This window comes from Sorex fumeus, unplaced genomic scaffold (genome assembly GCF_029834395.1).
Source record: "Sorex fumeus unplaced genomic scaffold, SorFum_2.1 ptg000072l, whole genome shotgun sequence".
In the NCBI taxonomy this organism is placed as follows: Eukaryota; Metazoa; Chordata; class Mammalia; order Eulipotyphla; family Soricidae; genus Sorex; species Sorex fumeus.
In genome coordinates this window covers 45,446,528-45,474,201 of record NW_026606129.1, presented here as the reverse complement: position 1 = coordinate 45,474,201, position 27,674 = coordinate 45,446,528, and the positions used below count along the sequence as shown (strand labels likewise).

General features: G+C 42.5%; 1 protein-coding gene and 1 non-coding gene across 2 annotated transcripts in view; both read left to right on the top strand.

Annotated features, from left to right (window-relative positions):
• Nucleotides 1-7,146: 7,146 nt before the first annotated feature.
• The window catches only part of ANO10 (anoctamin 10), a 176,335-nt gene continuing 155,807 nt past the window's right edge, over nucleotides 7,147-27,674 (top strand). The window contains exons 1-4 of the mRNA XM_056129389.1: nucleotides 7,147-7,287; nucleotides 18,581-18,733; nucleotides 24,884-25,081; nucleotides 26,333-26,467. Of these exons, the coding sequence (XP_055985364.1) occupies nucleotides 18,595-18,733; nucleotides 24,884-25,081; nucleotides 26,333-26,467 (472 nt within the window). The 5' untranslated portion in view covers nucleotides 7,147-7,287; nucleotides 18,581-18,594. The remainder of the gene's footprint in view (nucleotides 7,288-18,580; nucleotides 18,734-24,883; nucleotides 25,082-26,332; nucleotides 26,468-27,674) is intronic.
• LOC130037923 (U6 spliceosomal RNA) lies at nucleotides 14,968-15,071 on the top strand. Its single transcript, XR_008794510.1, has one exon. It is a non-coding gene; the product is annotated as a U6 spliceosomal RNA (small nuclear RNA).

Sequence of the window (27,674 nt, the reverse complement as noted above, 5' to 3'; positions counted from 1 at the left end):
GGAGGAATAATAATAATAATAATAAGAAGAAGAAGAAGAAGAAGAAGAAGACGAAGACGAAGAAGAAGAAGAGGAAGAGGAGGAGGAAGGGGGGAGAGGAAGAAGAAGAAGAAGAAGAAGAAGAAGAAGAAGAAGAAGAAGAAGAAGAAGAAGAAGAAGAAGAAGAAGAGGAAGAGGAGGGGGAGGAGGAGGAGGAGGAGGAAGAAGAAGAAGAGGAAAAGGAAAAAGAAGGAAAAAGAAAGGAAGAAAAGGAAAAAGAAGAGGGAGAAGAAAAGGAAAAAGAAGAGGGAGTGGAGGAGGAGGAGGAAGAGGGAGAGGAAGAGGAAGCAGAGGCAGAGGCAACCGCAGAGGCAGAAGAATTTTAAAAGGATTAGAGAGTAAGTTCTAATTTTAAACTGGAGATCATAGTAGGGTTCATTGAGAAAATGACACTTTGAATGCAGACTTAGGGGAAGTGAGAGAGGAATCTGTGCTCTAGGGAAAAGTATTTGAGTCAGAGGGAACAAGCTCCGAGGCCTAGGAGTGGGGGGAGGTCGCCATATTATTTGGTGCACATATATTCACAAAGTTGCTGTTATCTCATTGTGAATTCTACAAATACACATCTTGTTTTATTTTATTGTCTTGATTTGGGGCCTTGACATCAAAGTGTTCAGGGTTTACTCCTGACTCTGCTATGGGATACCTCTTGGCAGTGGTACCAAGGATGAAGTCAATAGAATGCAAGGTAAGCACCTTACCTGCTATGCTCTCTCTCCTGCCATTCGATAAACAACTCAAATAATCTCTTTGTTTATCTTGGTTGATGCTTTTGCTCCCTAACCAGAAGCATTAAGATCATGGGCCTTTTTTTTTTTCTTTTTGGGTCACACCCGGCGATGCACAGGGGCTACTCCTGGCTCATGCACTCAGGAATCACTCCTGGAGGTGCTCGGGGGACCATATGGGATGCTGGAAATCGAACTTGGGTTGGCCACGTGCAAGGCAAATGCCCTACCTCCTGTGCTATCACTCCAGTCCCAAGATCATGGGCATTTTTTTTGAAATTATATTTACATGGTGTATCTTTGCCTATCCATTTAAAAAAAAATTTGAATAAATTTGTTTTAGATGTGTTTCAAATTCAGCCTGAGCATTTTTGTTTATTCAGAGAATGAGGCACATTTACAATAATTGCTAGAACAACTAAAGTTGGCCTCTGTACTGTCATGTCATTGTACGTTGTCAGTCTCATCTTAATTAGTCTCACCTTAATTGACCTCAAGTGGGGCTGGAGTGATAGCACAGCGGGTAGGGCATTTGCCTTTCATGCTGTGACCCCAGTTCAATTCCCAGCATCCCATATGGTCCCCCAAGCACAGCCAGGAGTAATTCCTGAGGAGTGCATGAGCCAGGAGTAAACCCTGTGCATCGCTGGGTGCAACCCAAAAATAAAATAAAAAAAAAAAAAGAATTGACTTCATGTGGTACTTCTCCTTAATTCATTCAGATTCTTCAGATTCAGTTTCTGGGATAACTTCTTTTCATCTTTTTACCCTTCTTGACTTATTTCACCATCTCACGGCCAGTTCTTTCCAGGCTCCTTTGTTGTGTTCTCCTCTCTCAAGTTCTTACTATTGGAGCTAAGATCTAGAACTTTCTCTTTCAGCCTCTTTCTTTCTGTCATTTCCCCTGTTCCTTTGGGGAGCCCATCCAGTCTCACACTTCAAATATTTGTGTCAGCAGTTTTCATACTTAACTTTTCACCTTGGCCTCTCTCTTGAGTGTCATGGGCCAATATTCTAACTCAGATTTATTTCAAAAAACAGCTCAAAATCAATCTGTTTAGTGCAAGATTCCAATTTTTCCTCTAAACCTGCTCCTTCCCCAGTCTTAGGAAATTCAAGGACAATGCTACCATTTGGTTCCTCTTTTTGTATTTTTATATGTAATATCTAATATGCCATTAGTGCATAAGAACTCTACTTTCAAAATATTTCTAGAATCCAACTGCTAATTACTACGACCCTGATATAACTCTTCTCTCATCTCTTGCCTCAATTATTGCAATACTTTGCTTTTATCTTCATGTCTCTGCTGTGTTATCTCAACACAGAGGTCTATGTGTTCCTATCAAGATGAAATTTAGGGGACTGGGGAAATTTCTCAGCAACCAAAAGCATTTGCCTTGTGAGCATGGGGTAATGAGTTCCATTCCTGATACTGCCCATATTTGCTGAATTTGGTCCTTGTAGTTGTACTGCCTGGAATTCTTTGGTTTTTTTTTTTTTGGTTGTTTGTTTGTTTTGCTTTTTGGGTCACATCCGGCAATGTGCAGGGAATACTCCTGCACTCAGAAATTACTCCTGGCAGTGGTCGGGGGACCATATGGGATGCTGGGAATCAAACTCGGTTGGCCGCGTGCAAGGCAAATGCCCTACCCACTGTGCTATCGCTCCAGCCCCTACTGTCTGGAATTCTTTTTTTTTTTTTTTTTTTTAGTGAGACATCATGAGGCACAGTTGCAGACTTACAAATTTTTGTGCTTGGGTTTCAATTATACAATGATCAAATACCCATGTCTGGAATTCTTGACATCACAACAGAACATTCGATTTCTGGTATGGAAGAGCATTGCAACAAAAGCATATGAGCACTGAGGACAGGAGCAAGGCCCCCCCCCCCCCCACATGGCCAGCTCATGTGGGGATAACCATCCACCACTGCAAGCACTCTAATCATAGTGTGTGTGGAGAGCATAACTAAAGGATTGTGACCCCAGGCATGTGGTTCAACCACTGGTCATTACAACAACAAAGGGTAGGGATGGAGGCTAGGGGCGGGGGATGTGGGGCTATGGATTCAAAGATGTGAGCAGATTAATACTCATTTCAGAATTATTTAGTGGCTTCCAATTTCTCTTAAGTAAAAACTTAACCAGAACACCAGTTACTAACATTATTAAAAAAATTAGTAAGAGAAAAAAAATAACAAGAATATTTTCATGGAAGATATGGAAAAGGCATACAATAAAATCCAGCATTTTGTATTTGGTACATAAAATTGTAGCAAAAGTATAGCACTGCATTGCACTGTCCTCCATTGTTCATCAATTTCTTGAGTGGGCACCAGTAACGTCTCCATTTGAGACTTGTTGTTACTGTTTTTGGTATATCGAATATGCCATGGGGAGTTTGCCAGGCTCTGCCGTGTGGGCGGGATACTCTTAGTAGCTTGCCAGGCTCTCCGAGAGGGATGGAGTTGAACTCTGGTCAGCCGCGTGCAAGGCAAACACCCTATCCTCTGTGCTATCGCTCCAGCCCAAAAAATAAGAATAATAAAATTTTAATGATAAGATATATATATCTCACTTGCAAAGTCAACCTCCTGCTGACTGAGTAAACATCAGAGCATTTTCTTAAACTCAGAAGTAAGAAAGGACATACTATACTTCTATTTAGATTATATGACTGTAATCTTGAAAATCTGTGTGGAATCTTACTAATGTACTTCACATTAAAAACAAATTTCCTGATGGGTCAAAATTTTTAAGTTTTTTTTTTAAAATAAAATTACAGAACATTAAGAGAAAATCATGGAAGAATATTCAAGGTAATTCAAGAAAGAGGAAGGCTTTTCTCAGGACAGTAAGTAGCTGTCCTCCTGTTGTTCATCAATTTGCTTGAGCAGGCATCAGTAACGTCTCCATCATGAGACTTATTGTTACTGTGTTTGGCATATTGGATATGCAAAGCCGTGCGGGTGAGATACTCCGGTAGCTTGCTGGGCTCTCGGAGAGGGGCGGAGGAATTGAACCCGGCTCCGCTGGGCTGGCTTCGCGCAAGGCAAACGCCCTACTGCTGTGCTATGTCTCCAGCCCAGAAAAAGAAAATCTTGAGAAAATGGGCCTAGATGTGGAAAAGGACTGTATGACCAAAAAGAGCAAGTTAACAAATCAACAAAACTGCATAAAAAGAATTAACAGAGGTAACAAACCAAGGAGCGATGGCACAGCTAGTAGGGCTTTTGCCTTGCACACTGCCAACCAGGATTTGATTCCTCCGGTCGTTTTGGAGAGCCTGGCAAGCTACTGACAGTATCTTGCCCTCAAGGCAAAGCCTGACAAGCTTCCAGTGAGGTATTCTATATGCCAAAAATAGTAACAATAAGTCTCACAATTTGTTGTGAGATGTTACTTGTGCCTGCTCGAGCAACAAACCAAGGAATCTTTTTTCCATTAATATCTAAGAAAGGACTTATTTTTTTTGCTTTTTCACATATAAGGCATTCTACATCTGGCAGAAAACTGGACCTAATATGTAACTAGATCATTCTTGGGAAATGAGCTACAATGTCTCTTTATGACTTGTCATGAGAAATACAAATCAAATTCTTCTATGGCTCAGTTTAAAAAGTGCAATTCTAGATAAAATGGAGTAAGTTCACTATCGTCTGTGATTGCCATTCATCATTAATAAAACTTTTGACCAAAATACTAAACACAACTTCCCAAGGATTAAGAAAAGGAGGTTGAAATCTGAAAACCGTAAGTGGATGTTGAAATTCCTATTTTTTTTTTAATTTCTCATTTACCTCCTGGCTTTGATCAGAAGGCAAGCTAAATTGGAAACTGCTTACCTGACACTATTAGCAAGAAGTGCGTGAAAAGTCAATCCTCTAATTCACGGGTCAAAACATTAGACTGCTACAAGTTGGAGAAATTGGTGGAGGGGAAAGAGAAATAGTACAGTGGGTAAGGCCCTTACCTTGCATAAGGCTTACCTGGATTCAATCCCTGGCATCCCATATGGTCCCCCTGGGGCCCTGCCAGAACTGATCCCTGAGAGCAGAGCCATAACTAAGGCCTAGGTGTGGCTAGGTATGGTCCAAAATCCAAAATTAATTAATTGATTAAGGCTTAAAAAATGGTGGGAACTTTTGTCTTTTGTATCCCTGCTCTTTTCTGAACCCTGTTCCCTCACACGATTGCCTTGTGCTGCACACCAGAATGGGACCTTGAGAGAAAGACTGCCCTGCTTGATGGAAGTACGGAAAGGGGCCTGGTTCATGCAAAGAGTATTGAACAAATTCCTGTCTGTTTGCTTTCCTTTCTCTTGCTTTTTCTTCACCACTACTGTAAGAGTAAGAACTGCATGATGTATCTATGAGGGGAACTCCTAGAGAATAATTTTAGGCATGCTGATGTGGACACAAGTGGGCTTGGGAGGCAGAGGATATGGTAGAACATTCCCCAAAGGAGAGAAATAAAAAAGAAAATCACTAATCCTATGTAGTGTTTGTTATGCAATAGCAATAGGTAAAACATACACACACACAATACACACACAGAAACACATATTAGAGACATGAATATAGGTGTACGCTGTCAATTCTTTATTATCTGTTCTTGGACATTTGTCACACACAAATATATGTATATGTCATAGTTTCTGAGTCATCTGTTCTTGGATACTTGGGTTGTTAGATTTTATTATTTTCAATTTTTCTGGTCAAATAAGTATCAAACTATGAAGTTATATGGTATCATAAGTTAAAGGTATGAGAAGAAATGAAATATGCAATTCAACAAAATCCTATCCTTTGCATGCAGGAGTCCCAGCTTCAATGCTTGGGAAAGTATAGTTTGCACAAATAGGCATGTACTTCCAGGTCTATGTGACACACCCCTCCAAACTCATAATGAGCCTAATGAGTCATTAATGTCTACAACTACTGAAACTCATTAAAAAAGTTTCCTAATTTTCAGAAGAATGAGAACTTCTGTACTTATCCTTGCAGGATTTACTAAACATGCTAGGATAACTGATCAATTTATGAAATTTTCAATTGATCAGTTTGTAAATTTCTATGCTGGAGCATTGGAACCCACAAAGAACAACAATAATTAGGATTCAATTTCTTTCTCTTAGCTTCCTTCTCCCCTGTTCTAATTCCCAAGATAATTCAGGGAGTAGAAGAACAAAGTGGACATTTCTGGCATTGCAGGATTTAAAAGATCCCTATTTTGAGCTGAATGTATGGGGGTAAGAGGCTCTTCATTGTTTTCTCTTACTGCACTGTTATTACTATGTATATATATTTTATGTGGTGTGTGTGTATGTGTGTGTGTGTGTGTGTGTGTGTGTGTGTGTTTTGGGCCACACCTGCCTGTACTCAGGGTTTGCTTCTGGCTCTATACTCAGGGATCACTCCTGGTGGGCTCACAGAACCATATGGGGTGCCCGGTATCAAACCAGGGTGGGCTACGTGTAAGGCAAGTGCCCTACCGACTACTATCTCTCCCACCTCGATATATCTATTTTTTAAAGATCGTTTTAATAGTAAGTTGATTTTGAGTCTTTCATTATCTCAAAGTGAATTACAGCCAGAACTGTAATTGAGAGTGACAAGAAAATTGTATTCTGGACCTTAAGAAATGCAAAAGAGGGAATTGTGGAGGAATATTCTTCTCCCTCTTTTCTCTGTTGGGTCCACCGCCTCCCACTTATACAGCCCAGCACATGAAATGATCATGTTGGACAACAACTGAGTGCTAAAAGTAGGGAAAGGGATATTCCTGATAGTATCTGTATTGCAAGCCTTAATGCCTAAAAGGGGGGGGGTGGGGGAGAGAGAGGGGGAGAGAGAGAGAGAGAGAGAGAGAGAGAGAGATGAAGAGAGAGAGATTTTGATAGGAGGGAACCTGGGGATACTGGCGCTGAGAAATGTACAATGATGGAGGGATGGGTATTGGAATATTGTATGACTGAAACCCAATCATGAACAGCTTCTTAAGGGTCTATCTCACAGTGATTCAATAAAAAAAAAAAAAAAAAAAGAACAGCCCAGCAAAGTTCAGCCTCTTCCGCCGTGGTCCCTCCCCTCTACCCGGAGTGACAGTTTGAGAGGCCCCGCCTCTCCCATTGTAGTTCCGCCCCCTACCCGAGTGACAGTTCCGAGAGGCCCCGCCTCTCCCGCCGTGGTCCCGCCCCCTACCCGGAGCGACAGTTCCGAGAGGCCCCGCCTCTCGCGCTGTGGTCCCGCCTCCCAGTCGGAGTGACAGGCTTCAGGCCCGCCCGTCCCTGGCCAGCTCCACGCTCACTCTCCCTTCCTCGCGGGGCCCCGCCCTTTGCCCTCCAGCCCGGGCCCCTCCTCCTCCTCCTCCTCCTCGGAGACCCCGCCCCCAGCCCGGCCACACCCGCCACGCCCCGCGCACCCGGGCGCCCGCCCCGCAGGCCCCCGGCCCGGCCTCCCGCTGTTGCCGGCTCCGGGGCCCGCCCCCGAGGACGTGGAGCGCCGTAGCCGCCGGTGAGTGGGGGCGGGGAGGAGGGTCCCCGGGATCTCCGGCACCCCGAGTCCCGCTGCGTGCGGCGACACCTCCCGGTCTCCGCCCTTTCTCCCTGGAGATCTGCGAGTGCGGACCTCTCGGGAATGGGGAAGTGGCACCGGCATGGGCACCGGTTACGGGGCCGGGTGGGTCCGGGAAAGGCCGAATGAAGGTGTTGGGGGTCGGAGTCGTGGGCGCAGGTGGGGCCAGGGGAGAGCCGAGATTTAGGCAGCGGTGCTAGGGTGGATGGTTGGGGGCTGGAAGCCGAGCTGGACCAGTGGGGTCAGGATTGGGGGACTGTCGGGAGCGGGGTCTGGGAGGGAGGATGGAAAAGCAGGTAGAGCCGAGGCTAGGGCGGTTTGGGCGCCGGTCCTCTGGGCGTGGCCCGCGGCCCGCGGAGCAGGGAAAGTATCAAGGAAAACGGGGTCTTTCAAAGCCATTCTCTCTTATCAGAGTGATCGTTTCCAGACTACGGCCGGGAAGCCTCTTTTCGTTTAAATTATAGATGCTGGTCAGGTGCATGCTTGGGACACCTGAGAAATGTGGGGGAATGAGGTTCTGCTATAGGTGGCCTCTCATTTTTCCTGGTGCCTGCCCAGCACCGGCCTCGGTGTGCGCTGTCTTCTCTAACAACCTGCCCCAGGAGCCGAGACAGCACCGTGATCTTCAAAAAAGTACGGCTAACTTTTATTTACACTCAAAACACAATTCTATCCCATTGTCCTGCATTCTGAGGTTTTTCAGTTAAAAAAAAATCTGCTTCAGGAGCCATCGGGAAGGAGGGGGAAGACACACACACATAGGCACACAGTTACTTTCCCCTTTAAAGTCGCACAAACCTACAACCACACCATGAAAACGGTCTAGATGTTTTTGCAGTGTTTAATCAACAGATTTCCATTAAATATTTACCATGTCTATTCTGAGAAGCTATGAGGCATGAAATACAAAAGATCTAAAATAAGGGGAAAAGTTGGAGAAAGCCCACAGAATTGATGCTTAAAAACTCTCTTTACAATAGCCAGAAACTGGAAGAAACCTGAATGCCCAAGAACAGATGACTGGTTAAAGAAACTTTGGTACATCTACACAATGGAGTACTATGTAGCTGTTAGAAAAGATGAAGTCATGAAATTTACATACAAGTGGTACAACATGGAAAGTATCATGCTAAGCGAAATGAGTCAGAAAGAGAGGGATAGACATAGAAAGATTGCATTCATCTGGGGGATATAAAGTAACAAAATATGAGATTAATACCCAAGAATAGCTGAGATCAGCACCAGGAGGATTACTCCATAACTTAGAGGCCAGCCGGGTATCCTAGAGGAAAGGGCAGTTCAGATAGAGAAGGGAGCACCAAATAAAGGGTGTTTGGAGGATCCTTCCAGGAGGGGAGATGCATGTCGAAAGTAGACTATGGGCTGAACATGCTTGCCACTCATGCTTGCCACTCAACACCCAAAAGGAGAGAGAGAACAAAGGGGATTGCCCTGCCACAGAGGCAGGGGGGGATGGGGAGATGGGGGTGGGGGGATATTATCCATGGTGGTGGAAAATGGGCACTGGTGGAGGGATGGGTATCTGATCATTGTATAATCGAAATCCAAGCACAAAAAATTGTAAATCTACAACTGTACCTCATGGTGTTTCACTAATGCTCGAGCGGGCCCAGTAACGTCTCCATTGGAGACTTTGTTGTTACTGTGTCTGGCATATCGAATACTCTCAGTAGCTTGCCGGGCTCCCCGAGAGGGGCGGAGGAATCGAACTCGGGTCGGCCATGTTGGCCGCGTGTAATAAAAAAAAAAAATTTAAAAATTAAAAAAAAAAGTAAAAAAAAAAAAACTCCAGTGAAACTTTTTGGTGCTGGGGATCAAGCAAGGCCTGGCAATTGGGACCATTTTCAGCATCTGGTCAGTCTGTGCCCTGTCCACCAGAGCTCTACTCAGTGGAACTTTGAGGACTAGATGGCACCCCGAATCTTGCATATCCTAGGAATGTGCCTTACAATTTGCACTTTCTCCCTGGCCCAATAGGGAATTTTGTTTTCAACAGATAATCATTAGCTTATTTTGAAGTAATTTTAGATTTATTTTTTAAAAGTTGAAAAATAGGTGCTGGAGCGATAGTACAGTGGATAGGGTGTTTACCTTGCAAGCGACTGACCTGGGTTCGATTCCCAGCATCCCATGTGGTCCCCCAAGCACTGCCAGGAGAAATTCCTGAGTGCGTGAGCCAGGAGTAACACCTTTGCATCACAGGGAGTGACCCAAAAAAGAAAAGTTGAAAAATAGTACAGAGTTCTCATATGCCCTTCGTTGAGTTTCCTTAAGTGTTTACATTTGTTGTTGTTATGGCTTTTCCATATTGTTTCCACAACCCAAAACATATTTTTATTATCTTTTTCTAAAAAACAAACAAACCAGAGGAAGGTAGGTGTCAGGACTTGGATCCAAGACCTCATACATGCCCAAATCGCACTCTACCACCAAATATATTTGAATATATATGTATAACCTTGTCATTGTTATTGAAACCATGGAAATTTTCAGTTTCTATTAAGTAATTCTATGCAATTCTATTAAGTAACCTATGGCCCTTATTCAAATTTCATCAGTTATGCTGGTCATGTCCAGAGTTCAATCCACATCCTGTATTGCATTTAGGTATTACCTGACTTCCTTTGATTTGGATGTCCTCCTATCTAGGGTGACCTAGTGTGGGCCTGAGAAATAAAATAGGTCTTTTAGGCAACACACATCTTCCTCAAATTTGTATTCAATCACCATATCTTCGGAGGACACATTTATCTCCTTTTCTGGCCCTGATTAGTACAGTTTAACGAAATTGGAAGATTCTATCTTATTTCTTTTATAGATCATTTCTACGTTTTTTTTCTTTTTGGGTCACATCTGGTGATGCACAGGGGTTACTCCTGGATCATGCACTCAGGAATCACTCCTGGTGATGCTCAGGGCATCATATGGGATGCTGGAAATCGAACCCGGGTCTGCCGAATGCGAAGCAAGTGCCCTACCTGCTGTGCTATCGCTCCAGCCCCTAAAGATCATTTCTAAAGCAGGGAGTTACAGACCAGGAGCGATTCCAAAAGTCTTTGCTTAGTACTCCTTACTTTGTGTCCTAGGCATTGGCAATGGGAATTCTTCAAAATTAAGAGCTAAATGCTGATTTCTGTTTGAATATATTGGAGGAAAGAGCAATGATCTTGTTTAGTGTGACCAACTTGTTTTAATTTAGGTTTTTGTTTTGTTTTTTTTTAACTGTGCTCCGGCTGTATACCTTTGCACTCAGGAATCATCCTTGGTGGGGATTCAGGGAACCTTTCCCACTGTACTATCTCTCTGTCCCTTGTCTCCATTTTATTTATTTGTTATTTATCTACTTATCTACAAAATTGTTCATGATTGGGTTTCAGTGTTCCAATACCCATCCCTCCACCAGTGTAATTTCCCAGCTTCCCTCCCATCCCTCTAAGGCACCCCCACCCCCCACAAGCCTCTATACCAGGCACCTCTCTTCTCTCTCATTCTCTTTCTCTCTCATTTTGGACATTATAGTTTACGATACAGATGTCTTCTTCTTCTTCTTTTTTTTTTTTTTTTTTGCTTTTTGGGTCACACCCGGCGATGCACAGGAGTACAGGAGTTACTCCTGGCTCTTCACTCAGGAATTACTCCTGGTGTTGCTTGGGGGACCATATGGGATGCTGGGAATCGAACCTGGGTTGGCTGCGTGTAAGGGAAACGCCCTACCTGCTGTGTTATCGCTCCAGCCCCAAGATGTCTTCATTTTAAAATGGGGCCAGAGAGATAGTACAAGGGTTAAGGAGCTTGCCTAGCAGGCACTCCACCCAGGTTTAATATTGGCACTGCCTATGGTTTTCTGAGCACTGCCAAGAGGTCACTCCTAAGCACAGAGCCAGAAATAACTCCAGCTTTGCCCACGCTCTAAATAAAATAAAATGGAAAAGTTGTATCTTGGGCACCCCTTATGACCCGGGCAAACCTTTGCCTCCCTAGAATTTCTACTAAGAAATCACAGCACGATTTCTCGCATCATGTCAGCGAGAACAAGACAAATCTTGGCAGTATCTGGTGTAAGGAGTGCTGATAGATGTGAGTGAGAGGAGGAATTCTTCTCCCTGTGCCTGACTGGTCTGTTCAGGGTAGACTTATAGACTTAGCCGGACAGTTCTGGTGAGAGGTGGCCTTCGCTGAGAGTGGCCTCTGCTCAGATTAGGCCCCACCTCCCTGGGCCCAGCTGTTTTTCTGTGGCACCACTTCTCCTGCATCTTAGTGGGATCGGTTGCTCAGGGATTGTGCTTCGCCAGCCTCCTCACCTGTGCCTCTGAGCAACTCCAGTGGGTGTGTGCCAGGTGCTGATCTTCCGCTCTCCCATCTGTGCCCCACAGTTTATGTACCTCAGGGTGGCAGTGAATGATGGTGTAAGGTTGCTGTTGTAACTGACCATTGGAGGTTTCAGAGCAAACACCATCACGATGTCATGACCATCCTGTTGTTCGTCGATTGCCTCGAGCAGGCCCCAGTAACGTCTCCTTCATCCTAACCCTGAGACTTTTTAAAAAGTGCCATATTCAAGGCTCTTTCAGGGTTAGGAGAATGAGACCCATCATTGTTACTGGTATTTGGCATATTGGATACACCATGGGGAGTTTGCCAGACTCTGCCATGTGAGAAGGTTACATTCGGTAGCCTGCCAGTTTGTCCAAAGTAAGAATGAGATAATAAGATGTCCGGGAGCTGGGTTTTCATAGTCTCTGGGTCTTGGCCGTTGATGGGATTACACGGCGCCAGGGGGCCAGTTGGTGGGTGTGACCCCTGCCTACTGGAATATGGAGGATCTGGGTGGAGGATGCTCAGCCCTGATCCGAGCAGGCTTGGAGATCTCAGCCCCGGGACCTGCATGCCTTTATTCCTCTGCCGGTACCTTCATGCGTGTGGAGAGTGGTCTCAGCATGGTGGTGGCTAGTTTTGGAGGTCTTCGGCTGCCGGAACCCTGGTAGGGATGGGGAGGGAAACTCAGCCCGCTCCCCTCCAAGGGGCCCCGGAGGAACAATTCCAGTGGGTGTGTGCCAGGTGCTGATCTTCCATTCTCCCATCTGTGCCCCACAGTTTATGTACCTCAGGGTGGCAGTGAATGATGGTGCAAGGTTGCTGTTGTAACTGACCATTGGAGGTTTCAGAGCAGCGGCTTCCAAACTTACATGTCCCACTACAGTTCCACCAGAACTCTACCTTCTTTAAATGAACAATTAAGAAGTACCTTCCGTTACTTTGTTTTCCACAAATGAGTATAATCTTTCTGTCTGTCCCTCTTTCTGACTCATTTCACTTAACATGATACTTTCCATGTTGATCCACTGAACATGATGGCCACTTAACGCCTCTACTGCAAAACACAACACCCCAAAGGAGAAAGAGAGCAAAAGGGAGTGTCCTGCCACAGAGGCGGGGTGGGGTGGAGGGGATGGGGTTGGGGTGGTAGGAGGGATGCTGGGAACATTGGTGGTGGAAAATGGGTACTGGTGGAGAGAGGGGTACTTGAGCATTGTATGACTGAAACATAAGCACGAAAATTTATAAGACTGTAGCTGTACCTCATGGTGGTTCACTAATAAGAAAGAAAGAAAGAAAGAAAGAAAGAAAGAAAGAAAGAAAGAAAGAAAGAGAGAGAAGTACCTTCAGTTGCACCCAACTTCACATCGCAGCTGCCTGCCTCCAGCTCTCCCCCTGGGTAGGGGAAGGTACTGTCCACTTTGGTAAACACTGTGCCTCTAAATCATCTTATGCCTCAGGGCATCAAGGTGCCTTGTCCCCTTTCTTTCAGCCCTGACATTAAAATGACGACTTTGGGCCTAAGGAAATCTCTCATTTTTGGCTTTAACCAAGTGACTTTTTTTCCCTCTCACTAATGTTCTGCCATTGTGTTTCAGAACTAAGTCTAATTTTGTGATTTTGGTCCATGTTCTTCCTGAGTCTGAAGTCAGCAATTTCTAAAGATAGCCCAGTTCATTTCCTTCCCAGCCCTTAATTTTATAATTTCATTGACTTTGTTTTTTCTTTCCCCAAGCTCCGAAAGAGCACAAAGGGACTCTTAGTTTTTTTCTTGATACTTGATGTGACTTAAGGCACCTTAGCCCTCTGCCCTACTTCACCCCAATGGTTGAGCTCATGATGTGTGTCTCTTCAGGTGCACTTTTCAGCCCTCATTGTCAGGATTTACCTGACAATGGCCTCTGGGGGTAGGTGATTTCATAGCTAATGTAATAGCCACACCTTTTCTAGTTCCTCTTTATCCCTTTTTAGTTCAACAATATAATGAGGAAGAACAGGGCTTGGGATGGCTATTCACAGATCTGTGCCAGGGCTTTTGTAGAAACTGGCTGCTCTGGGCCATGTAGTCATTTGCCAATCTGGGTGAAAGGAGGGACATTGACAGTGGCACGGAAGTAACTCTACCTTTTGCTGTCTTGGAATTTTGTGTGTATTGGATTATTCCTTATGATTTTAGATTGATCCCAACTGGAACCGTGAAGTCCTTTTGTTTTGTTTTGTACTTACACCTATGCTGGAGTGATAGCACAGCGGGCAGGGCGCTTGCCTTGTATGTGGCCAACCTGGATTTGATTCCTCCGCCCCTCTCTGGGAGCCTGGCAAGCTACCGAGAGTATCCCACCCGTATGGCAGAGCCTGGCAAGCTCCCATGGCGTATTTGATATGCCAAAAATAGTAACAAGTCTCACAATGGAGACGTTACTGGTGCCTGCTCAAGCAAATTGATGAACAAGGGGAGGACAGTGCTACAGTGCTACTTATGTCAGAATGGATTTTCCCCTCCCCTAATTTCATTCTAGGCACTGTGATTTACAATATTGACAATTGCAGGATTTCATTCATAAAACAGTCCAACACCTCACCCTCCACCAAGTATCAGCTACCCTCCACCTTTGTCCCAGTGTCCCCTTACAACCTTCTGCTCCAGTCCTGTCCTCTCAACCCCCGTACAGTGATATGCTTCCTGCTAAAGACCAATTCTCAGTTTCTGTTGCTTTCGGGCATTGTTTCCTTACTATGTTTCTTTATAAACCACATATGAGGGACCTCATTCTGTATCTGTCACAATGGATTCTTTCAACTTTTATAAATCTGAAAAGAGTAAAGTATCTTGTTACACATTTATTTTATTAATAGCTTTGAGTATTGTTTCAAATGTGCTTTGGTTACTTGTATTTTTGTGACTTGTAATTTCAGCTTTTTGTTTTCTCCCCTGAAGATTTCTAAGAACTCTTGTATGTCAAAGGCAGCAACACTTTCTTAGGTAAGAGGAACCTTTTAAAGCTGTGTCTTATGTAGTAATGAAAAGCACATACTATGCCCACGTGAGAATAACCAGTGAGCAAATCCTTACTGTGAATTTCTAGATGTTCTTTACATATACATGTTTTGATTGAAAATGGTACTAGCATCTCTGAGAGATTGCTCTATGCCCTGGTATTCATGAATGGGTGATCTCTTTATTACTCACATCAGGTGATTTGTAAGTGCTGAGAAGCTTTGATCTTTGATGTATGTCTAAATATGCCCTGCTGGACATTGTCTCCATCTTAACTACTTCTCGTGCTCGCTTCGGCAGCACATGTGCTAAAATTGGAACGATACAGAGATTAGCATGGACCCTGCGCCAGGATGACACGCAAATTTGTGAAGCGTTCCATATTTTTAATAGACCATGCGCTGGGACACAAAACATACCTCAATAGAATCAGGAAGATCGAAATAGTGTCAACAATCTTTTCAGACCACGATGCACTGAGAATAGAAGTGAATCACACACCGGCACGGAGAACCAAATAAAACATCTGAAAATTAAACAACTCAGTGTTGAACAACGAGTGGGTCAGGAAGGAAGGCAAGGACGAAATCAAAAGATATCTGGAAACAAATGAGAATGAAGACACGAGCTACCAGAACCTAGGAGATGCAGTGAAAGCCGTGTTAAGGGGAAAATTTATAGCTCTGCAAGCATTTCTCAGGAAGGAAGGGCACACATCTTAGCTACTTCTCAGTGTTAGAAAGCTTGGATTCATTTAGTTTTTTTTTTTTTTAAATCAAAGGCAGTCTTATTTGTGACTCCCCTTTGCTGGCAGGTAGTTCCCCCCTTCAGGCTGCCGCTATCTTAGGGCCTTTGTGTTATACCTACCCTTTTATTCAGTGCACACTTTTGCTTCTGCTGTTTTGCACCTGGCTCTTCAAGAGTAAGATGTAAGCCCTCTGTACTTTTGTATTTTTGCGTTCTGTCATGGCTTGGACCATAATAAATGTTGATTGTTTGCTCATTCCTTTTTAAAATAAGCTGCTGCTAAGCCTCTGTAGTCTAGTCCATTGGTAAATCAACATGTTCCCCAGTTTTCCATTATGAAAAGTTTCGGGGAGTTGTGTATTTGCTATTTCAGGGAATTGTGTATTTGCAGTTTCCTTTTTAAAGATACTGCTGCTAAGTTTCTGGAATATATAGGTAGACTGGCTTGTTTCCAAATTTTTCTTTATAAACAGTTAAGAAAGTTCAGGGGAGTTGAAAGAATATCTTGAACACCCCCTCTCTACAAGCCTCCCCCCACAACTTATTCTGGCCTATTACATTTCCTTATTGAGGTGCATATCACTTGGCCACAAAGCTGATCCTCTCTCTGCTCAGAAAGCTACATATGTCTCCTGACTAGCTCTCAGGTCTGACATAAGCGTAGAATTTTCTATCTTTAATTAGTTGCAGGGCTGGAGTGATAGCACAGAGGGTAGGGCGTTTGCCTTGCTCGTGGCCAACCCGGGTTCGATTCCTCCATCCCTCTCGGAGAGCCTGGCAAGCTACCGAGAGTATCCCGCACGGCATACTCTGCACACATGGCAGAGCCTGACAAGCTCCCTGTGACGTATTCAATATGCCAAAAATAGTAACAGCAAGTCTCACAATGGAGATGTTACTGGTGCCCATTCGAGCAAATCGATGAACAACAGGAGGACAGTGCTGTAGTGCTACAGTTGCAGCTTTTAAGAAGATGTCCCTCCACTCTGGTCAGGCTAGTCCTGTTCTCCTGTGTGTCTTTGTTCTTGCTTCATTGATTTTACACATGTTAGTTCCCTGTGTAGAATATGCTTGATCTTAAACTTTTACACATTGTGAGTTCCCAGAGCTCTAATGGCTATGTGCTTTTGTTCTGTCACTCTATATAATTCCTGGCCACATTATTAGCTCTTTGTTTTGTGTTTGTTTCCTTTGTAGAGACTGGCATACTATCTTTTGATTTGGTTGGTGTTAATAGCCTTCCTGATGTATTTGTAGTATAATTTTTATTCAGTATTGATTTATAATACACACATTGTCCAAAACAAAACTTAAACTCTGAGAGAAAAGCAAAATCTGATCTGTCCAAACCAGACAACTTGGATCTGATTGATCAGTTTGATTTTTTTGTTTGTTTATTTGTTTATTTTGTTTATGGGTCACACCCGGCCATACTCAGGGCTTACTCATGGCTCTATGCTCAGGGACCATTCCTGATGGACTTGGGGGACCATATGGGATGCTTCATACAAGGCAAATGCCCTACCTGCTCTGGCTCCTGTATTATTTTTCCTTTGTTTTAGTGAGGTAAAATAATGTTATATTTTAATTACTTAAAGAAATTAAGTAATTAACAAATTAACGGGGGAGGGAGGGAGAAAGGGATAGGAGAGACCATGGGTTTCTCCAGAAGGGTGAAAATCCAAGGTTGAAGGTTGAGATGTGAGCCAGTTTTCAGTGTAGAGAATGAGCCTAAGACTGATTTTAATTTTGTTTTTTTTTTTGGGGGGGGGGGCACAGTGGGACACACTTGCAGTGTTCGGAGATTATTTCTGGCTCTGTGCCCAGAAATCATTCCTGGCATGATTTCCCCCAGAGGAAGGAAAGGTGTCCTGTGGTGTTAGTTACACCTTTTGTGAATTTTCTCAAGACTTAATTTGCACTTGTACTTTGGAATCATTAAAACTTACATAAAGTTCAAAGTTAAATCTAAAGTCTGGAAACTACTCTAATTGAAAATCAATGGATTCAACATTTTCACATGAAAAACATTTATTTAGGGAGATGGGTGGGTTTTTTGAGCCACACTCATACTTACTCAGTGGTTCTCAGAGCTTAATCCTGGTTCTGTGCTCAGGGATCATTCCCAGTGGTGGTCAAGGAACCGTAGAAGGTGCTGGGGATCTAGCCGAGTAAGCTTCATGCATGGCAACTCCTTACCCTTGTACTGTCACTCCACCAATGAGAAACATCTCAGAGGGAGGCAGTTAGTTAGGCCTTAGCAACATATGTTCAGTTATTTTTCAATCTTGGTAACAAATCAGTTATCACTGAGAAGTTTGGGGACATCAGGAGAGGAGCTGATACTGGGGACAGTAGTTCCATACTGTGACATGAAATAGGTCTTTGTCAATTCCCTGCCCATAATGATTTGTTGATTCCCATTGTTCCTTGGATAAAACCTGGTTTCCTTGCCTCCAGGGGTCTGGGTTTGATTCTAGCTTATTCATATCCTTCCTACTTAGATAATGCTGTAGCCAGACCTAGTTCTTGTATTTCTGAGACTGTCGACCAGTTCCCATCAGCATTTTTTTTCTTTGCTTTTTTGGGTCACACCTGGCGTTGCTCAGGGGTTATACCTGGCTGTGGACTCAGGAATTACTCCTGGCAGTGCTCAGGGGACCATATGGGATGCTGGGAATCGAACCTGGGTCAGCTGCGTGCAAGGCAAACGCCCTACCAGCTGTGCTATCGCTCCAGCCCCCCCCCCATCATTATTTTGTAAGGGAATACTATTTATTCTATTTTGAATGTCACACATTGTCAATCTAATAAAGTCCTATTTATTCTTCTAAATCCTTTTCAGATTTTACATCATTTGTAAATGCCTTTTTATTCCATTTTGTGTGAGTGTACATGTCTCCATGTCCTGAATTCCGAGCTGCTTCTGGCAAAAGGCAGTGTTTCATGGGTCTTCCTGAGGGGTCTGGCTTGCACATGTGCTTTTTCAACTATTAGTTGAGGCTGGCATAGGACCCCTCTGGGTCAAGAGGACTTTTCTTCTCACTTAGAAGCAAGAGCTGGGTGTGATAGAGAAAAGTGCAAAAAAATAAAAATAGTCTATATATTTCTCTTTTCTATAATAACCCATGCTTACTTTTTAATTATCAGCAAGTTTGTCAAAGATGAAAGTGACCTTGTCAGCGTTGGATACTTCTCAAAGTTCTTTCACCCCTTTGGCAGTCATAGAACTTGCTCAGGATGTCAAAGAAGAAACCAAAGAATGGCTGAAGAACAGAATTATTGCTAAAAAGAAAGACGGAGGTGAGTGAAATCAGTGTTACTCAGGATTAGTCATGGTTAGTGACTAAATGTTTGTTTTCAGAGATGCTTTATAGATTTTTCATTGCTGTATTTCAAAAGCAAAGGCGCAGATTTTTTGATCTTTATTAATTTATCTAGGACTTGAAAGAAGGTCTTAAGTCAACATTAGACTGTAGGTCTCTGTCTGCAACCTGAGTGATTTTGTTCACACCTATAAATTCTGCCTAGTACAGTAACTTGTGGATAGTTGTTGCTTAAGAAAAACCTGTCAAGTCAGTGAACTATGTCTGAGGGTGCTCTTTGTACAGCACTTAGGGTGCTAAGGGAGAGATAAGTTCAGTTTCTACCTACATGGATATTAACCTTTATAGGTAGCAGGGTTAAGGAGACCGTACCAGTTCTTAGAAATTGAAGTTACAGAAATGAAAGCTAATGAAGAGCGGTCCCAAAGTTGACTGAGCATGATACTTTAAAATGAATCATTTGGGGCTGCAGCAATAGCACAGCTGGTAAGGCGTTTGCCTTGCAGCCTGACCTAGGTTTGCCTTGGCCTGACCTAGGTTCGATTCCCAGCATCCCATATGGTCCCCTGAGAACCGCCAGGGCTAATTCCAGAGCCAGGAGTAACCCCTGTGCATCGCCAGGTGTGACCCATAAAGGAAAAAAACAAAATAAAATGAATCATTCATTGACTTGTTATAAAAGTAAAGGGAGGGAGGTGATGACACTTCGGTGGTGAGGAATGATTTTATAGAACAAGCTGAAGCTGGCTTTCTTCCGAAGAGCCAAATGGGGTCTAGACCTGTGAGAGCCTTTTATAGGGAGTTAACATTTCATGAAATGACACAAAGCAACACCTGAAACTTTACTAAATCCGTAAGCATGTAGATTCTGTTTTAAGAACCCAATTTAGATTCTTTTTCATTTTGCTTTATTTATTTGTTTATTTTCGACCACACCTGGCTCTGTGCTCAGGGGCCATACCTGGTGGTGGTCGGGGGACAATGAGTGGTGCCAGAATTTGAGCCATTGTCCCAGCTGTAGTTGTTTGCAAGGCAAGTGCCTTAACTTCTGTACTATCGCTCTCTGACCCTAAATTCTTTTTTTTTTAAAAGGTATTTATTGTAAGCATAAGCTAAAGTGCTTTCTTTCCTCCTCCTCCTCCTCCTCCTCCTCCTCCTCCTCCTCCTCCTCCTCTCTTCCTTCCTCCTCCTCCTCCTCTCTTCCTTCCTCCTCCTTCTCCTCCTCCTTCTTCCTTCCTCCTTTTCTCTTCTTTCTTCTTCCTTCTTCCCCAGCAGTTCTCAGGACTTATTTCTGGTTCTGCACTTAGGAATCCTTTCCGGTGGGCTCATTTGAGATGCCGGGGATCAAAGCTGAGTCTGCTGTGTTCAAGACAAGTGCCTTACCCGTTGTACTATCTCTCTGGACCCCTAAACTGCTTTCTTAAAAATGATACTTAAAAAAATTTTAGTTTTTAATTAAATTTTTTTTCAAATATTAAATCTGAAGGAATGTTTTGCCTTTCTGCTCCACTTTCTAGAGAATTATAATTATCTTCTAATCCTTTCATTGCATTTTTAAATTTTGCTCTCATATTTTCACTTGATAAGAACTGCTTTTCTTTCTGATTATTTTCTACTATCTTAGCCTTGATTGATATAGATCTAACTTTTCACAGCTTTTGTATTTTTACTTTTAGTTTTCTTCTGCATAATGTATAGCTTGTAACTATTTTTTTCTTTATGTGAGGTTTTTTTTTTTTTTGGATACTTAACCATTTTGGGGGGCCGTGGGGACATTGACATCAAAGCATTTTATTGAGGGATTTCAGAAGAGAATCAAGCCAGCCCAGGATCTCCCCAGTTTTACAGGCACAGAAAGCATTAGTGATATTTTCTTGTAAACTCCTGTTGCATAACGAGGTTCTTTTTTGGTGTGTTTTGGGTTTTGGTTTTCAGGCTGCTCCCATCAGTTCTTGGGGCTTACTCCTGGCACTGTGCCAAGGGATCTCTCCTGGTGATTCCTGGGGAGCCATATATATATGGCAGATGCTAGGATTGAACTGGGGTCAGCCACAGGCAAGGCAAGAGCTTTAACTTAACCCCTGGATTATTTCTCTGGCTCCATGAAGAAAGGGTTTGTAAAAGGATAAAAAAAAAAAAGTGGGAGTTTGGAAGTTTAGGTAGAGCTCCTTAGAAATGACTCTAATAAAAGTTAGTCTAGCTAGATCCTTTTCTCTGGGCAACTGAATTTCTGCTCCTTCATAGGTTTGTCTTGGATTAGTCAGATTTCCCCTATCCCCACCTCCCCCAACACACACCCCTTCCCAATAAAGATTACTTAAGCCCTTTCTGAGATTATTTCAATTCAGTTTTATACATTGAATTAGGTATGTGGTTGGTGGGGGAGAGGGCATAGGTACCTCTACTCAGCCAGTAGCTTACTTTCAGGCAGAATCTGTCATTAACTGCATCCATGACAAAATTCCTGTGTCTTACCCTCTCCAGAGACAAATAAGAAGAGTCTTCTGTAGGAATATGAAAGGGACCCAGGGCTCTGTTTCTTAAATAGATCTTACTCTTCTTTTCTCTAGGTACCCACTTTATTCCCACCTCCCTTGGCACTGATTACTGCCACTAATTCCTGAATCTTTGGGAGTATTCTAAAGTGCAAACCAAATTGCATCTCAGTGTTCTCCCCTGCCAAGTCTGAGAAGTTAATTACTGTTTATCAGTTTTTGACTCCCAAAAGAGTGATACTTTTGTCAGTGTGGATTTATGTCTTTAAAAACAGCAACAAGAACAACAAAATGCTGTCACTGTAACTGGAGTCTGGAAGAGTTGAGGTAAAGAGTAAAGATAAACACGAATATTCCTCTTACTCCCTTACAAAAGATTCAGAGTACCTTTTTTGAGATTCCTGTTATGGTTGTTCCAGCAGTGTAGGACGCTGCCTCCCCTTCCCATCCTCATGTCTCCCTGGAAAAACCAAGCAATGGGTGAAAGACAAAACTGGGATACACTGTAGTTGCTCTTCCTCAGACACTGCACTTGTTCTTGCATCACTGGAATGTTAATGGGAACTCTCCTCCAATAAAATACTTTAGACTTCTGCAAGTAGTTACTCTGGTTTTAAAAGAAATTCTAGAAAGGGAATGGAGAAGATGGAAAAGAAGAAATTATCCAATCAAATCGGAAGGTGGTGTGATGATTTTTCAGACTGAAAGGGTCCCAGCACTGTGGATGAGAATGGCATCTCACTGGAAGTTATCAGAATTTGTGGTGAAGAAAACACACTTCCAGAAAAAAAAAAGAATATAGGTCAAATAGAGAAAAATCAGGACTTCATTGCATGGGTCAGGGAAGAATTGGCCTACCCTTGGCGGTGCTCAGGTACTATTTCTGGCTCTCGGAAGTGACCCTGGTGGTGCATGACCCTGCAGGTACTCAGGGGACCATCTGTATTGCCAGGGATTGAAGCAGAGTTTGCAGTGTGTAAGGCAAACTCCTTTCTTGCATACTCTATTTGGCCTAGTAACAATTTTCTTAATGGGAATACTGGAATTCAGAAGGAGGTAGTATAGCATCTTTATTTCTGAGAGGAAACCTATCTATCTTCTGACTAGGCATGAGGACAGAATGAAGAGGAGGTCTCTTATGAAGATGATACAGATAAGAGTACTTCAGTGTACGGGGAGGGGAGGGAGACTGTGGATGGAGAGTTTGGGGGGGTTGAATTATCAATAGCTATATAACAAACCATGCAAAAAAAAAGAAATCAATTTTTGGGTAAAAGGAAAATTGTAAGAAAAATAAATCAGCACCGTTGAGGCTAAGCTATCAATAACAGATCGTCATAAAGAAAATACAGCTGGTGAAACAAAGAAGGTGATGCAGCTATATTGTTAAATCAGGTGATGGGAGTGGTGGCTAGAAAACATGAATTTTGAGGAAAAGAAAAAGGCATTCATCTCTTCCAAAGGCATCAAACTTAAAAATGAATAATGCGCTGCTGAGAACTGAAGTTCCTAGAAAGTGGTGACTGCAAAGGACAGAGGGTGTCCAGTGATCTTTGGTGGAGGATTCTTGGATGGTGGGTGTGGGCTGGTAACTGACATGTGAACCTTGTTCTCAGACACTGGCTATAAATCAGTATTAGGAAGGGAGGAAGTGAAAGGAAGGAGATGGCTTTCAAGGATGTTGGATTACATGAAAACAAATAACAAAGGTATTTATTATCCTGAACTATTTGCTAGTTGTTGCCTCAGGAAAGGTAAATTGGGGTTAGAGAGATATGGGAGCCTGCTGTTTTTCCAAACAAGTATTGACAGATGGCTTTCCATAAAGTTACATTAATTTATACTCCCCTAAAAATGTTTGCAAAAAATGTTTTACCAAACACTCACTGTGTTAGTTTGGGTTTTTCCAAGCAAGAGATGCCAGAATAGGATTTGATGCATGCACAGTGATTTCATGAGGGAAACGTTTATAGAAATGTAAAGTAGGAAAGAGGCCTAAATAGGAAATTTTGAAATGGAAAAAAAAATTACTCCCCCCAATTGATCTTTTAAAGGATATTTGTAATGCATCAAATCACATCATGTGCTTTTCATATTCGGGGATACTGTTTAAGAATGATGGCATTAAATGTGATTGAATGTACACATTTCTTGGGAAAAATCATTGAAAATTATATTGCTTTTTATTATTTAGTATTTAACATTCAAAAATTTTGTTATAGCGGCTGAAGAGATAGTTTAGTGGGTAAAGAGATTGTCTTGCACAGGGCTGACCTGGGTTTGATCCCTGGCACCCCATATGGTCCCCCTGAGCACCACCAGAAGTGATTCCTGAGTGCAGAGTGAGGAGTGACCCCTGAGCATTGCCAGTTGTGGCCCCAGAACAAACAGAAAACAAAACAAAACAAATTTCGTTATAGTCCAGTGTAATTGTGTTACATTTGTGACTTTTGAAAACTAAAATATTGGGACTGGACAGATAGCACAGTGGGTAGGGCATTTGCCTTGCATGTGGCCAACCTTGCAGCATCCCATATGGTACCCTGAGCACCACCAGGGGAATTCCTGAGTGCAGAGCCAGGAGTGACCCCTGTGCATTGCCAGGTGTGACCCAAAAAGCCAAAAGAAAAAAAAAAACCCTGGGATACTTTATTTTGATCGTCGATTTGCTCGAGCGGGCCCAGTAACATCTCCATTGGAGACTTTGTTGTTACTGTGTCTGGCATATCGAATACTCTCGGTAGCTTGCCGGGCTCTCCGAGAGGGGCGGAGGAATCGAACTCGGGTCGGCCATGTTGGCCGCTTGTAAGGCGAACGCCTTACACGCTGTGCTACTTTATTTTAACTTATTTTAAATCTTAAATTTAAAAATTTTAGATTAAATTTTAATTTTCTAAAAATGTTTGTTGGATACTCCCCAGTAATGCTCAGGAGCCTGGTCTGGTGCCCTCTCCCAGTGATAGGTGATTAGGTGCTTGGGCCCAGTGACCACCCCTCTGGTGACCCAGGTCCACCAGGATACCGTGACCATATGGTGTCAGGGATCGGATTCAGTGTCTCGCCTATTCAAGGTGTGTGCTCCAGCCTGTAGAATCATCTCCCTAGCACCAGTGTTCTTAAATTTTGATGTTACTTTCATATTTAGAAATTATATCACTTTGCTCCATGTTTTGAGGAGTGCCAGGGGTCAAACTCAGGGTCACAGCCAGACGAGGAATGTAATCCACAATGTCCCTGGCCTCCACCATAATTTTACTCAGTGTGGATTTTATACCTGAGAGCTAATACCTATTGAATTCTTGTTCTGTGATTACTTCTAATTAGAGTAACTTGTAAGCCGGGGATCAAACCAGGGTCAGCTGCATGCAAAGCAAGCTCCTTAACCCCAGTAACCCCAGTGCTACCTCTGGCCCACGCTCTCTGGATCGTTGATTTTGCAGGAGAAGGGTAGTTTAACCGCAGCACTGTTCAATGATCAGCAAAAATTTCTTATTTATTTGGAAGCTAGCTTTAAATTATTAATGTAGTTAATTTTCCTTCAAAACCAGTATCGAAATATTTACTTTAGCAGATTTTCATCTTTGACATTTTTGTCTCTCTCTGAGATTATGTTTACTTTTTCCTTTTTGAAGGTGCCCAACTCTTATTTAGACCCTTGTTAAATAAGTATGAGAAAGAAACACTTGAACATCAGAATTTGTATCTTGTTGGCGCCTCCAAGATAAGATTGTTACTGGGAGCAGAAGCACTGGGATTAGTAAAAGAATGCAATGACAGTTCCATGAGAGCCTTCACCTATGAAACTCGACATAACTTCAAAGGTTTTGATGGTAAGTCCCAAGATTCCTTGATTGTATCTGGATCAATTTATCATAAATAAGTTTTTGATAGTGAGTTCTGGGATCAGCAGATATTTGACTAAATGTTCAGATAATAAATATTTTAGGCTTTCTGGATTGTGTTATCTTTGTTATAGTTATTCAATACTTCCATTGTAGAACTGAAGCAACCTTAGACAAAAAGGAATGGTCAGGTGATGTGTCAATAAAATTTGATTTTTAAAACTAAGTGGTATCCATCATATTTGGTCCACAGGCATTTATGTGCCACTTTTGGAATAGAAGAACATTAATGAGAATGATGTGTGCAACCTAATTCTAATATTCTAATTCCCAGGATGGTGGCTATTCACAGACTTGGTGGAGAAAAATCTTGTAGTAAGAAACACAGTAATAGTTCAGTGTACTAGAAAATCCTTTTGGTGGTAGAACTTTTCTCTTGTTCTCTTCTGGACACAAGGGGATTTCCGAATTAAATAGTTTCTGGCAAGAGCCAATAAGGTCAGAGTGATTCTAATATCAGGGTGCAATATCTGGCTTGAGAAATAAACAAGTGGGCTGGGAATGTGACTCAGCTGTTGGGCACTTGCATTGCATATATGTGATTCTGGGTTTTGATTCTCAGCACTGCCCAAATCATAAAAATAAAAATAACATAAAAGAGAATATAACTGGTTCCTTTGGGGCTTTTAGAATTAGAAGATATGATTAGACTTTATCAGATTTACTCACTCTAGACTTTTTTTTTTAATCTTAGTGAATAAACAAGCAATATAAAATTTATCTCACATAAATACTGTTTTGTTCTCAATATCTTATTCCTCATTTATGGGTAAGAGGTTCCATTCCAGAACAGATAGCCTGGACTTAAGAGTTTGAAAGAGATATTGGTCATATCTGCAAATTTTAATTCCATTCCTACTTACAAGTATTCTTAGAATTTAGAAATATTTTACATATGTTCTTTGGTACAAAATAAGTTCCAGAGGGTATATTTGTTTGGATGCTTATAGCATGTCATATAGCTATTACAGTAATTAGAGAATTATATGAAAGAATAACAATTTTTATTTTAAAATATTCGTGCAGCTTTCTGTTCTAATTTACCAGCTTTGTACTTCAGTTACTTCTTATATATTGGTTATTTATTGTTTATATCATTATTTTTTATCCCAGATTAAGTATTATTACTTAATTTTGACCATTACTGAGAAAATAACCTGGCATTTTGTTTGATTTTAGATGACAATGATGATTTCCTCACAATGGCAGAATGTCAATTCATTATCAAATATGAACTTGAAAATCTTAGAGCCAGAGAGGAAAAAATGATACCTGGTTATCCCCAAGCCAAGTTGTACCCAGGAAAATCATTATGTAAGTCATTCAATTAACATCACCATTGCACATTCTAATGCAGTTATTTTTTCTTAGTAGATATAAATAACTTACTGAGGCTTTTCTTTCTTTCCTCTTACTAAAAAACTTAATACAATTTTATAGTAACTCATTTTTCACTAACATATTTTTGGTCTTTACAGCCTCCTTCTGTTATACCTTTAAATCAATCTATTTAAAGACCTGGGTTTTGACCCAGGGATTTGACCTGGGATTTGACCTGGGATTTGACCTGGGTCTGCTCAAATCTGGTGCATAGCTGCCCCACCCTGACTCCCCAGTCCCCAGCATTCCCATCCTGTGCCCCAGGCCACCCTAGCCTGTGAGAAAGTGGCACCAAGCAACCAGTAGTCACTTGTGATGCACTTTCCTGGTTGCCATTCATTCCTGCTCAAAGTTGGTGCACAGGTATCCCTGGACCCTGGAAATTCTGAACACCATATCACACCAATGCTTGTTTGAACTTGCCATGTAAGTGCCCATGGCACTTGCAAGTTAGAACTTCTGGTTTCTGTTCAGGTCACTGTGATTATGACCATTTGGATGCAGTCCACACCACTCAAACTTGGTGCTATAGGCCCCACAAAACTCTTCCTACCGCACACCACAATGTGTTACCCCAATCCACAAGACCTTAGCATTACAGTTGCTGCTAGGTGCTTGCAGATATAAGTCCCTGCTAACCATGCAGGTCTGTTTAGTATTGAAGCTGCTTTTGGGCTCTCACACGTGCTGTCCAGTTTCACTAGACTTTCATGCCACATCCACTGCTGGGTACTATGAACTGTAGATCACTGTTCAGGCTTACTCAGCCTTGGTACTGTTGTGCCCACCAGTTTCTGGTGATCATTTGACCCTTTCACACAAAATCACACCCACAGTAAGTGGCTGGAGTTTTTAACTGAATCCCTGGTCCCTGCCTGGACCTGCTTGGACGTGACCCTTGCCTCCGGCTTTAGCATAATACCCGGCATCGTGAAGAAGTTGGAGGGATTCACTAGCAGGGTCAGATGTGGGCAAAAGCCTGGGAAGAACTTCAAGTACATTCAAGTCTTCTAAAATCTTAGATGAAGACTTCAAAGGAGCAGTCCTAATGATCCTCATTTCAGTGAGGAAATCAGTGGAAGAGAACCTCAACGAAGTATGGAACAGACACAGAAACCAGGGAACCCTAGATTGCAGTGGA